We start from the raw sequence: 13,104 nt of genomic DNA, 5'->3' as shown, positions 1-13,104 counted from the left end.
GCTGGATCATAGGTTTGTGTGAATCTGCTGCGGTGTTCATTTTTTCAGTAGGGGTTAGGGCAGGATTTAGCCTTCTCTCATCCTGTTCTTAGATTTCGTTTCGTTTCGCTTTTAATTTGTATGGCACCTTTCTATATTGCTGCTCACGAGCCGGTTTACAAGCTGAAGAAAACGACAAAACAGATAGGCCTGATAACCTGATCCCATACAAAAAAAAATGTCGTAATAAAATGATTACTTTAAAATAAACAACAACAACAAATGTCAGTGCAGCGTGCGACAATACAAAGCGCTACCTTGGTTTTTGAGTGTCTCAGAACCTGAACGTTTCGGAACCCGAACACTGAAAACTCGGAAGTAATTGCTTCTGTTCTTGAACGCGCCTTGGAAGTTGGACGGCGTCGGCTGTGTTTTCCCCCTCTTTTTCTCCACTGACGTTGTTGACCGCCCTCTGCGCCCCAGTTGTTGAACGTTTTGGAAGTCAAATAATCTTCCAGAACGGATTATGTTCGACAACCGAGGTACCACTGTATGAACAACAACCAAAAAACAACAACAACAACCATGAAGAAATATTAAAATGAGTACAAATATGTATTATACAGTGGTACCTCTGGTTACGTACTTAATTCATTCCGGAGGTCCGTTCTTAACCAGAAACTGTTATTAACCTGAAGTACCACTTTAGCTAATGGGGTCTCTTGCTGCCGCTGCACTGCCGCTGCACAATTTCTGTTCTCATCCTGAAGCAAAGTTCTTAACCCAAGGTAATATTTCTGGGTTAGCGGAGTCTGTAACCTGAAGCATCCGTAACCTGAAGCGTATGTAACCCAAGGTACCACTGTACTTAGATGAACGTTTATAGCGGCGGTGGAGAACCTCAGACCCAGGGCCCAGATGCGGCCCTCAAAGCCACTCTGTCAGGCCCCTGGGACTCTGCACACACCTTGCTCTCTGGCTGATGTAAGAAGAGCACGTCAGCTGTTAGTTGGCAGGCCTCAGCAAATCCCTGCTGTGCCTCCAGCTTGAGAGGCGACCCTCCCAAAATCCCAAACAGGACGTCCTCTCCGGGCTCTGGTGAGGGTCTGCTTGCGAGCCAGGTGGACTCTCCAGGGTGCTTCACATTTCGGGGAACCGCTTCCGTGTTCCCAGCAGTGCGCGATCACACGCAGAAGTGGCGCACATAAATGGGGAACAGCCTGTATTTGGACGTATCGCTGCCTCTGGCACCTGCAACTGCGACAGAGAAGGATGTGCAGGACAGGCGAAACCTAAGCAGTGGTTTGCTTCTCGATCCAAGCCGCTTCCTGCCCACATCTCACACCTAGCGTTTCAGGTCCAAAACGCGGGGAGGCGTCTGCCAAAGTGTGGGTTGCCGGCAAGTAGGGCCAAAGCTGCTGGCGCTGAGACCTCCACTTGCTCCCGACTGTGTCTCTCATCGATGATGGGCCTCCAAACCGGAGCCAATAACAACTTGAATGGCTTTTAAAGGAGGATTAGGAAAACTCATGGAGGATCAGGCTGCAAATGGCTTCTAGCCGACGCAGCTGCCTTTCCCCTCCTTTCCCTATCAGCTCCTGAGATCCACATGCGGGGAGAGCACTCCTGTTGCACTCCCAGGTCCTGCTTCCCGTCTGGCCTCTGCGAAAACAGGATGCTGGACTAGACGGGCCTGTGGCCTGATCCAGCAACCAAGCTTTTCTCGTGCCCAGGTTATTAGATCTTATTTTGGTGGAAGATGTTAAAAGCTGGGCAGCTTTCTGCGTCTGTTTTGCTTACGCCGATTGAAGATGCTCTCAGTGTGCTCCGAGCTCGCTTGGCGTACAAAGCCCCAGTGTTTTCCCCTCCCTTGCTATCTCTCACCCTCTCTCCTTTAACCTGGATTTCCTCTTCTTTTCTCGGCCTGCAGCGACACAGAAGCTCAGTGTGAGGTCATGCAGGAAATCGTGGACCAAGTCCTGGAGGTAACAGCTCCCCTCCTCTCGGGGGAAGGGGGAACATTGGGTGGGGTGTTGCTCCTGGAGGGACCCATATAGGGAGTGACAAATGCTAGGTGGGTGCCCTTAATAAGGCCGGTGGCATCCGCCCCTCCAGTCACTAGTTCAGCCCAGGAATTGCCAGGTGAGGTTTGTGGCAGCCGCACTGCGTTGAAGTTTTCTCACTGCTGTCAGAAGAAGGGAGACATTTAAAGCGCTATGATACCACTTTAAACCGGCACAGCTTCCCCTGCAAAGAATCCTGGGAGCTGTAGTTCATTAAGGGTGCTGAAAGTTGCTAGGAGACCACCCCATTCCTCTCCCAGAACTACAATTCCCAGAGTTCCCTGGGAAGAGGGATTGTCTGTTAAGCCATGCTGGGAATTGCAACTCTGTGAGGGGGATAGGGGTCTCCGAACAACTCTTAACAAACAACAGACCCCGGGATTGATCCCAACTGTTGAGAGTGGTATGGCACTTTAAATGTCTGGCCTGACTTGGTCTACATGCCATGCATTCAAAGCCCATTTATGCCCCCTACCCAGAGTATCCTGGGATACTGTAGTTTAAGGGTGGTAGGTAGGAATGGGAGCTCTGAGAGGGGCGAGTTCCCAGGATCCTTTGCAGGGGGAATGGGTGTATTCAGTCTCTAAATTAGCAGATGGGGACTGGTTGCTTTTCTAAAGCGTGCCTGCAACATTTTCTAATGGCACCCCAAACCCATCCACCCTGAGCGCCGGCAGCGAAATGGCTCCTCATCCCAATATTGGGCTAGGCTTTAGTGACACCTGATTGCTGCCGCCGTCCCCCACCCAGTCTGGACAGGCGTCACAGTGGGGGCGGTGGCAGTGCCCTGGCCTGTTGCCAAATTTCACATGGTTCCATTTTCCTCTTCCGCACAGGAGGATTTCGACCAGGAGCAGCTGTCGGTCCTCGCTTCCTGCTTGCAGGAGCTCTTCAAAGTTCACTTCCGCGGAGAGGTCCTGCCGGAAGAAATCACAGAAGAGTAAGCGGTTTGGGGAAAGTGGGGGGGGGGCAGTTTTCTGTTCTTCGGTTGTTCTAGCTGGTCCTTCTGCTCTGCAGGCATGCAAAGGAATTCCTGAAGGACCCAGCCCAGGCATGGAACAAATCGCACCTGGGGACTTCTCATTGTGGGGTATCTGGTTGGCCACTGTGAGAACAGGATTCAGGGCTAGGTGGGCCCCTGGCCTGATCCAGCAGCTGAGATTTTCTTACTTTCTCATGAGTAACAGTGAGGAAGGGCTCTGGCCTCCACATTCTGCCTATGGACATCGTAGAGGTACCTGTCTGGCCATTGACTCCAGCAGCTCGGCTGTTCTGAGGCTATTATTATTATTATTATTATTATTAACATTTTATTTTTATTGATATTCATCAAAAAGATATGCCAAGGTTTATAACCAATACCAGAATAAAAGAAATATTTTAAAAATGTAATTAAAAAGAAGCAGGAGCAGAGAGAAGGAAGAAGGAAAAAGACAAATGAAAGAAAGAAAATGAAGAAAAAAAAGGGTTGGGAAAGGGGAGGGACGAAAAAGGCGGCAAGGCTTCTGATTCCCTGTCAGCTAAATATAATAACCAAAGTATTCACTCAACTTGACATCCAACTGTTTTGTTTTCTACAAACCAATATTTTTTCACTCTTCAAATCCAGTTATTACAAGTTCATTTTCTCTTTCACACAAAAAGTCCATAAGACGTTTCCAATCCTTAATAAATGTCCGTAATGATTTTTCTCTGATTAAACATGTTAACTTTGCCACCTCAGCAAAGTCCAATAATTTTATCATTCCTCCATAGTCGGTAGGCCTGTATCTTTCCATTTTTATTTATGTAACAATCTCACCGCTCTAATCATATATTGAAATAATATTCCATAATTCTTCTTATGGAGTGGGGATTTGAACCCTGGTCTCCCCCAGGTCCTAGTCTGATGCTCTAACCACTACACCACACTGGCTGTGGTTGACCTGGTGTGCCTATTTCTCCTGACACACACGCTCCCTCTCTATTTTCCTGCAGGTCTCTAGAGGAATCCGTGGGGAAGCCACTTTACCTAATATTTAGGTGAGTCTCACGCTTTCTGTCCTCTCCATTCTGATTTTGAAGCCGCCGAGCCCAAGATGGGGGACTAGACAGGCCTTTGGCCTGATCCTGCAGCCAGTCTCTTTTTTAGTTCTCATGTCCCTCAATTTCACTTGACAAAGGGCAGGCAGCAGAAAAGGGCTGCTTCTTCGCGGCCTCTTCATCTGGTTGGTTGCTGTGGGAATTGCGGGTGGATTAGGTGTTGACCTTTGGTCTGACCAGCAGGGGGCTCTTCAGGTGTCCCTTTGACTGGGTACAGGTGGGCTTCCAAGATTGGGGGAGTCCAGGTTCCAGGGGAGACTTGAACACCCCACAGTACTTCATTTTTAAAATAATAATAAAACAAACCAGAGTTTTCTCCAACTTCTTGTGGCCATGATCTCAAAAACGCAAGAGTACCATGGCTTGCTGTTCTTCAAGAGTATCATGGCTAGCTGTTCTTCAAGAGTACCATGGCTTGCTGTTCCTCAAGACTACCATGGCTAGCTGTTCTTCAAGAGTACCATGGCTAGCTGTTCTTCAAGAGTATCATGGCTAGCTGTTCTTCAAGAGTATCATGGCTAGCTGTTCTTCAAGAGAACCATGGTTTGCTGTTCTTCAAGAGTACCATGGCTAGCTGTTCTTCAAAAGTACCATGGCTAGCTGTTCTTCAAGAGTACCATGGCTAGCTGTTCTTCAAGAGAACCATGGCTTGCTGTTCCTCAAGACTACCATGGCTAGCTGTTCTTTCAAGTATACCATGGATAGCTGTTCTTCAAGATTACCATGGCTTGCTGTTCCTCAAGACTACCATGGCTAGCTGTTCTTTCAAGTATACCATGGCTAGCTGTTCTTCAAGATTACCATGGCTTGCTGTTCCTCAAGACTACCATGGCTAGCTGTTCTTTCAAGTATACCATGGATAGCTGTTCTTCAAGAGTACCATGGCTTGCTGTTGTTCCTACTAGTTGCTGCCAAGCGACAGCTATGGGAGAGAAAGCCCAGTCAGCAGAGCTGATGGAGCAGCCCTGCTTCCCTTCTCTCCCATTTCTGCAGCCTGATGGAGAGAGTAGCCCCCGATGGAGCATGGCTGTAGCACACTGTAGCCGATTTCTCTTGGAAGGGCCCTGGGTGCGAGAGTGCAAGGGTCTGGGTGTGAAACTTGCCAGATAGACGTCCCCAGTGCTTAAGGCACAAAATGGCATATCCCTTTGGAATCTCAGCCTGGACTGTAAAAGCACAACACACCCACACATAAACACTGTGGTTGTGGGGTTGTCTTTGATCCTAACCCAGTATAGCATCAGCCTCCCTTCCTGCCCCCTTCCAGGAACCTCTGCCAGATGCAGGAGGATAACAGCAGCTTCTCCGTGCTCCTGGATCTGTTGTCAGAGCTCTACCAGAAGCAGCCCAAGATCGGTTACCACCTTCTCTACTACCTAAAAGCCAGGTGAGAGCACAAACAATCAGCGAGCCTGGAGAAGAGGGAAGTCTTGGGAAACTTCCTAAGTCAGGGATGGGGGACCTTGTATGTAAATGCACAGCACACCCGTTTCCACACATGCACACTCCTCCCTGCCATCCGTCCAGGATAGCAAGAGACTGGCGCCAGAGACAGGGGCATGGCTTGGGGAGAGTTCCGAGGGCCAGACAGAGCGGCCTGGAGGGCCACATTCAACCTCATCTAGTGAGATCGTGGCCGGGACAGGCAGTGGGGAGGAAACCTCACATCTCAACACTTTCCACTGTGAGCCGTCACATCCACACACCATGCATTTAGAGGGTGTGGCTTCCCACACCCCTCCAAAAAATCCTAGGAACCATAGTTTGCCGCTCACAGAGCAACAGTTCTCAGAGTTAGCATACTACAGTTCCCTGGATTCCTTGCAGGGGGGAGGTGTGTGTTTTAATGCATGGTGTGGACGAGACATTTTCCTTTGGCCTGTCATATCGCAGTCCCTGGGCAAAGCCCATACAGCAAACATGGGGTGAACTTCCAACCCTCTAGATGTTGCTGAACCCCCAGCAGCCCAGCAGCTGGTGGCCCAGGGATGATGGTTGTGATGTACTGTATTTTTCGCTCCATAAGACGCACCTAGTTTTTAGAGGGGGAATGCAAGGGAAAAAATATTCTTTAAAGGGAGTGCTGAGCAGAGCATGTATCCCAGACTCTGCTCAGCACTCCCTTTAATGAGCTGCGTGGAGCGTGTGTGCGGCGCTTGCAGGCTTTTCCCCGAGGAGGGAGAAGGGCGGCCCGTCACTGACAGGTTGCTTTTCTCCCTCCTCGGGGAAAAAGCCCCCAAGAGCCGCACACACGCTCCGTGCGGCTCTTTAAATGGAGCACGGCTCTTGCTGGCTTTTGCAGGAGGTGGGGGAAGGGACAGAGTGTGGCTAAGCCAGAAGCTAGAACAGCGAGAGGGAGTGCAGCGCAGCTTCTGGGATAGCTACACAGCCTGCATTCGCTCCATAAGACGCACACACATTCCCCCTTACTTTTTAGGAGGGAAAAAGTGTGTCTTATAGAGCGAAAAATATGGTGTTCCAGCAATGTACAAGAAGCCAAAGGATGCCCTCCACCTGCAGCATGTGGTATCCCTGAATGATACCTAGACGGCGTCGTTCTGCCATTTTGGGAGCAAGGGAGAAGACAAGGTTGGGGTGGAGAGTTCAGAGAGGACCAGAAGTTCGGCAGGCAGGGCTCCACGCAGCTCGGGATCAAGGCTTTGGGGCCACCAGGACAAATTTGGCACAAGAGGAGAAGGGCAGATCTCAGCACCAAGAAAACCAGCTAGAGCTCTTGCGTCTCAGGCACCTGCTCCTTCGGCACAGTGGAACGGGTTCTGCTCCTTTTTTAAAAAAAAAACCATAATTTTTATTAACAGGCCAATCCAATCACATTATTTCCAAATCATATTACTTCCAAATTATACAGCCAGATTTTTAAATTTTGTTGGGGATACCCTTACATCAAGCTCCGAACGAGAATCAAAACATCACTTCTGTTACTGCTTTTATCAAACGATTCTATCCAGCTCCGTCCAGATAGTCTCTTTATTACTTCTTCATCTTCTTGTTGTTATCATGTATTCCTTTCTTTGCAATCTCTGATAATCTTCGCAAGCAGGTTAGGAACAAACAACATCTGCGTGGATTTTGCACACTCCAAAAGTCATATCTCATAAGGACAGCCGCCATTCCTCTCCATCTTCAAAAATTTATCCTCGGTCCGTCCTATTAATTTTCCCAAGCTTGCCACGTATATCACAAAGGGGCTCTGCCAGGTTATCACATTCAATCCATCATCTACATCCCAATGACCCTGGTCGTCCTCCCCTCGTCTTTCTTCGACAAGCCTGTCTTAGCAAGACGCCATTAACAACTGCGTCATAGAATTTTCCTTCCGCACTCCATATTTACCAGCCCTCTCTCCACTCAATCATTCACTCCACACAGCTCTTAAATTCTTGCTTGCGATTAGTGCTCCTTTACTTGCTCACTTGTCTCTTCCCCCTCCATTTTCTTCTCTTAAAAAACATTTCAGCAAAGCAGCGGCCGGCAAGATGAACCTCTACGAGTCCTTTGCCCAGGCCACGCAGCTGGGCGACCTGCACACCTGCCTGATGATGGACATGAAGGCTTGCCAGGAGGACGACGTCCGGCTGCTCTGCTTCCTTACTCCTTCCATATACACTGAGGTGAGGCCCAGAGGGAGAGGTGGCAAAGGCTGCCCTTCTCTGCACCCCTTTTGGAAACTCAGACTGGACTCTGTTCTGCTACCCCGTCATCTCACTCTGGTTGCGCAGCAGGGGAAAAAAGCGAGCTTCATATCACAGATGGATGCGACCAGTTTGGTAACATTCTGCCCCAGGAGCAAGGAGAACCTGTGGCCCTCCAGCTGTTGCTGGACTCCATCTCCCATCATCCCTGACCGTGCTGGTTGGGGCTGATGGGAGATGGTGTTTCAACAATAGCTAGAGGGGGCCACGGTCTCCCCATCCCTGCTTTGCGCCTCTGTAAGTGCATTTAATACGTGATCCCTGATTGGCTTGGACAGGGGTCTAGGAAAGGATGGTGAACCTGTGGCCCTCCACATGTTTCTGGACTCCCATCATCCATGACCATGATGGTTGGGTCTGATGGGAATTGGAGTCTCAGTAACAGCTAGAGAGGGCCATGGTCTCCCCATTGCTACTTTGCACTGTAAGTGCCTCTGTCCAGTATCTCTGAAGGAGCGTCTCCACCCCCATCGTTCTACCCCAGACACTGAGATCTAGCGCCGAGGGCCTTCTGGCGGTTCCCTCACTGCAAGAAGCCAAGTTACAGGGAACCAGGCAGAGGGCCTTCTCAGTAGTGGCACCTGTGGAATGCCCTCCCACCAGATGTCAAAGAGAACAACAACTACCAGACTTTTAGAAGACATCTGAAGGCAGCCCTGTTTAGGGAAGCTTTTAATGTTTGATGCATTGCAGTATTTTAATGTTTTGTTGGAAGCCATCCAGTGTGGCTGGGGAAGCCCAGCCAGATGGGTGGGGTAATAATAATAATAATAATAATATGGGATCCCTGATTGGCTGGTAGAGGTGTCTAGGAGAGGGTGGAGAACCTGTGGACTCCCAACTCCATCATCCCTGACCATTGGCAGCACCGGTTTCTGGGACTGATGGGAGTTGGAGTCCGACAGCATCCAGAGGCCTCCCCAGATAACAGCGACCCCTAGCATCTTTCGTGCTTGCCTTTTCTTTCGAGGCAGGTCTCTTTAAGGCCCCGCCCTCTCCCCTTTCCTCTACCAGGACCTTTGCTTCCCTTCCACCCTCCTACACTGCTTCCCCCGGTGTGTTTTTCTCACAAGCTCCTTGAGCGATCGCATATGCCTCGCAGACCCCGAGCCATCTCTGGACGCAGCCGGGCTCCGGGGAGGTTTTACGCTGCCTGTTCTCCAGGCCGTTAGGTTTAATGAAACGTTTTATTGCTTCCATCGCTCAGCAGCCGACAGGCCATCGGGGTGGGGTGAAGCCCTTGTTTGCCAGAGGTCTTTCCCCCAGAACAACCAAGACCGCATTATCCTCTGCAGCCACTGGCTTTACCCCTTTTCAGCACGGGAACCTTGTTGCCTTTTTCCTTCCTGTTGCCGGTCTATCGCTCTGCTCTCTTTGGTCTTCGGGGGAAGGACCCGTAGCTCAGTGGGAGAGCGTTTGCTTTGGACGCAGAAAGTCCCAGGTTCTGTCCCTGGCATTGCCAGGTAGGGCTGGGAATGTCCCCTGCTGGAAAGTCCTGGAGAGCGGAGACAACAATAATAATAATAATAATAATAATAATAATAATAATAATAATAATAATAATTTATTATTTATACCCCGCCCATCTGGCTGGGCCTCCCCAGCCACTCTGGGCGGCTTCCATAAAAACCAAAAATACAGTAAAATATCACACATTAAAAACTTCCCTGAACAGGGCTGCCTTAAGATGTCTTCTGAATGTCAGGTAGTTGTTTATCTCTTTGACATCTGCTGGAAGGGCGTTCCACAGGGTGGGCGCCACTACCGAGAAGGCCCTCTGCCTGGCTCCCTGTAGCTTTGCTTCTCGCAATGAGGGAACCGCCAGAAGGCCCTCGGCGCTGGACCTCAGCGTCCGGGCAGAATGATGGGGGTGGAGATGCCCCTTCAGGTATACTGGACCGAGGACTGAACTTGATGAACCCAGTGGTCTAAGGTATCTCCCTATCTTCCTCTTGACTAGAAGCTCAGGGTTTGGGTTTCTTTTGGGGCTGTGGCTCCATGGCATCTTAGAATGAATGACTCTCATCCAGCCATGGAGGCAGAGCCTAGCCATTGTGGCAGGTGGCCCTCGATAGCCTCCAGAGATTTGTCCCATCCATTTCCTCCACTTAACCCGAGAGACTTTCCCCCAGGCATTACACAGCACAAAACCTCCAGATTAAAACATGGCGAACCAAAGGCCTATATCGCCTAACAGACTTCTATAAAAATAACAAACCCTTGTCAACACAAGACATACGAGACAAACTAGAGGATACCCAAATGCCCTGGTTAACACATCACCAATGACATGCCCTCTTAAATAACCCAGTAGTAAAATCAGCAGCAACTAGGCCTAACCCTCGAAAACCTCCTCCTAACAACAAAGGGACACGGCAAAGGGATGGTATCCGCAATATACAAAATACTACCCCAAAACCCCACGAACCCCCTAAAAACAATGGGAAGACGACATAGTTCTGCCACTCAAGCTAGAGGGAGAGAACGGCGACCTCTCTGCAAAGCGGGAAGAGTTGTCGCCACATCTATTTTTTTGTCTTTGCGTTGCTGGGGTTGCGCTTCCTGTTTCGAATGGAGTTGGAAGTGTCAAGAGTCCCCTGCCCTCGTCTCTGGCGCCTATTTCACAAAGTGAAGCAGCTTTGCCAACAAATTGTCTTGGGCTCTGCCCTGCACGGTTCTCATTTGTTCTCTCTCTTGCTCTCCCCTGTTGCAATACAAGGTCAAGCCAGCTACACCCAGCCTGTGGCGCCCCCTGCTGTGCATAGTGGACAGGATCACAGGCCTCTGTGTAATCCGGGATTAGGTGCTGTGGCCAGTTTTAACCATTTTAAAATATTGAGAAGCTGGTTTTGCTAGTTCAGGACCTTTTATTTATTCTTCCATTAATATTAATAGTAATTGTTGTTGTTGTTATTTATTATTATTATTTTATTTATACCCCGCCCTCCCCATAAAACATAATGGGGGGGACCCAATTTAAAATACGGGTTAAAATACAATTTAAAATGCTGCCTCATTTTAATAGTAGCTCATAGATCAAAACCATAAGGGGAGGGAAACATAAGGGTCAGACTGTGTCCAAACCAAAGGCCAGGCGGAACAGCTCTGTCTTGCAGGCCCTGCGGAGAGATGTCAAATTCCACAGGGCTCTAGTCTCTTGGGACAGAGCGTTCCACCAAGTCGGGGCCAGTACTGAAAAGGCCCTGGCCCTAGTTGAGACCAGTCTAACCACCTTGCGACTTGGGACCTCCAAAATGTTGTCATTTGTGGACCTTAAGGTCCTCCGCGGGGCATACCAGGAGAGGCGGTCCCGTTAGGTACGTGGGTCCTAGGCCGCATCGGGCTTTGTATCCTCCACAACTGCGAGGAAGTGTTTGTACGTTTTTCAACATTCACGAAAGCAATACAGTGGTGCCTCACAAGACGAAAAGAATCCGTTCTGCGAGTCTCTTCGTCTAGCGGTTATTTTCGTCTTGCGAAGCAAGCCCATTGACGGCTTAGCGGATTAGCGCTATTAGCGGCTTAGCGGATAAGCGGCTTAGAAAAAGAGGGGGAGGGGAAAAAACCCACAGGAATTCGCAAGACATTTTCGTCTTGCGAAGCAAGCCCATAGGAAATTCGTTTTGCGAAGCACCTCCAAAACGGAAAACTCTTTCATCTAGCGAGTTTTCCGTCTTGCGAGGCATTCGTCTTGCGGGGCACCACTGTATCCCTGCCTGAGTTCTGTTGCTTGCATAAGCCGAGCTTCAAAAAGTAGTAATCTGCTGTCTCCTTAGCCTGAAAAGCAGCATTAGGTCTGTTGTCGCTCTCCCCTGATTGCCTCTCCCTCTGTCTCAAGTTTCCAGACGAGACCCTGCGGAGCGGGGAGCTGCTGAACATGATTGTGGCCGTCATTGACTCAGCTCAGGTAAGGCCTCTCCTTGTGGAACGATAGGTCAGAGCTGGGGGAGCCTGTGTGTTTGCTGTCCTTTGCTCCTCCAAGAGCTGCCTCCAGATATTGTGTCACACACTGCATTGTTTCAGAGGCAGAATTGGGAAGAGATCCTCCAAACAGCGATTAGCGGTCAGTCCCATCCTCTCTTCCAAAGCAAGGATGGAGGACATATGGCCTTCTGTATGTGGTTGGACTGTACCTCCCATCATCCTGACCATCAGCCATGCCAGCTGAGGCTGATGATAGCTAGAATCCAATAATATCTGAAAGGCCACACATTCCCTACACCTCTAAGCGCATTTAATATGTGATCCCTGATTGGTTGGGACATGTGTCCTTTGGGATACTGCCAGGGAGACAAAGGCCATCACTGCCTCCACATCGTCTCCGGACGTCCATCGATCTCCCGTAGATACAGTATCAGCAATTAGCGGCATGCATTCCTGGGCTGATGCACACTCTATCAGCAGAATTCACACAGCGAAAGTTGCACAGCAGGAGAGCATATTTACAAGTTTATTCAGCGTTGGTCAGAACAAAGAACAAACATGACCGCCTGCTAGCGTGTTCAGGCACCGAGAGAGAGAAACGAAAGCAACAGCAAACACAAACATCCTGTGAACAGGAAATACGCAGACTCTGACTCACACAGCCTGCTCCCTCTTAAGGTGGAACGGAAATGTCCTAACAGTGTCTAGGAGCCTGTGGGACCCTCTAGATCAGGGTTTCCCAACCTTGGGCCTCCAGCTGTTTTTGGACTACAACTCCCATCATCCCCAGCTAGCAAGACCAGTGGTCAGGGATGATGGGAATTGTAGTTCAAAAACAGCTGGAGGCCCAAGGTTGGGAAACACTGCTCTAGATCAGGGTTTCTCAACCTGTGGGTCCCCAGACGTTGTTGGACTACAACTCCCATCATTCCTAGCCAGCATGACCAGTGCTCAGGGATGATGGGAGTTGTAGTCCGACAACATCTGGGGACCCACAGGTTGAGAACCGCTGCTCTGGATGTTTCTGAACTGCAACTCCCATCATCCACCATCAGCCATGCTGGTTATTGGGCATTGGAGTCAAACAGCGTCTGGAGTACACCAGCTTGCCTCCCCCTGTGGGTGGAGAGACTGATGACTGGGATGGTCCTGTCTTTCTGGGAGTAGATCAGACTAGATTTCCCTCCTCTCTCCCACTCCCAGCCCCGGCCAGCCTCCCGGACCAGTCAGAGGTTGCACGCCTGCTGCGTGGACGGGCAGCGTTTTTTATCCATTCTGTTTATTGCAGTTATTTTCCACCTTTCATTTAAGTAGCTCGAGGTTCTCCCTCCCCAATGTTATCC

At 49.8% G+C, this 13,104-nt stretch overlaps 1 protein-coding gene across 3 annotated transcripts in view; it reads left to right on the top strand.

The window, feature by feature from the left end:
* INTS3 (integrator complex subunit 3) overlaps window positions 1–13,104 on the top strand; it is a 91,827-nt gene that overhangs the window by 59,827 nt on the left and 18,896 nt on the right. For all 3 annotated transcript variants that reach the window (XM_081891366.1, XM_081891365.1, XM_081891367.1), the window contains 6 exons: window positions 1,910–1,964; window positions 2,879–2,982; window positions 4,020–4,064; window positions 5,392–5,511; window positions 7,603–7,756; window positions 11,676–11,744. In XM_081891366.1, the coding sequence (XP_081747492.1) occupies window positions 1,910–1,964; window positions 2,879–2,982; window positions 4,020–4,064; window positions 5,392–5,511; window positions 7,603–7,756; window positions 11,676–11,744 (547 nt within the window). The remainder of the gene's footprint in view (window positions 1–1,909; window positions 1,965–2,878; window positions 2,983–4,019; window positions 4,065–5,391; window positions 5,512–7,602; window positions 7,757–11,675; window positions 11,745–13,104) is intronic.

The sequence above is a fragment of the Podarcis melisellensis genome (assembly GCF_964234715.1).
Source record: "Podarcis melisellensis genome assembly, chromosome: 16".
NCBI classification, from domain to species: domain Eukaryota; kingdom Metazoa; phylum Chordata; class Lepidosauria; order Squamata; family Lacertidae; genus Podarcis; species Podarcis melisellensis.
This window is presented reverse-complemented; position numbering and strand designations above follow the sequence as displayed.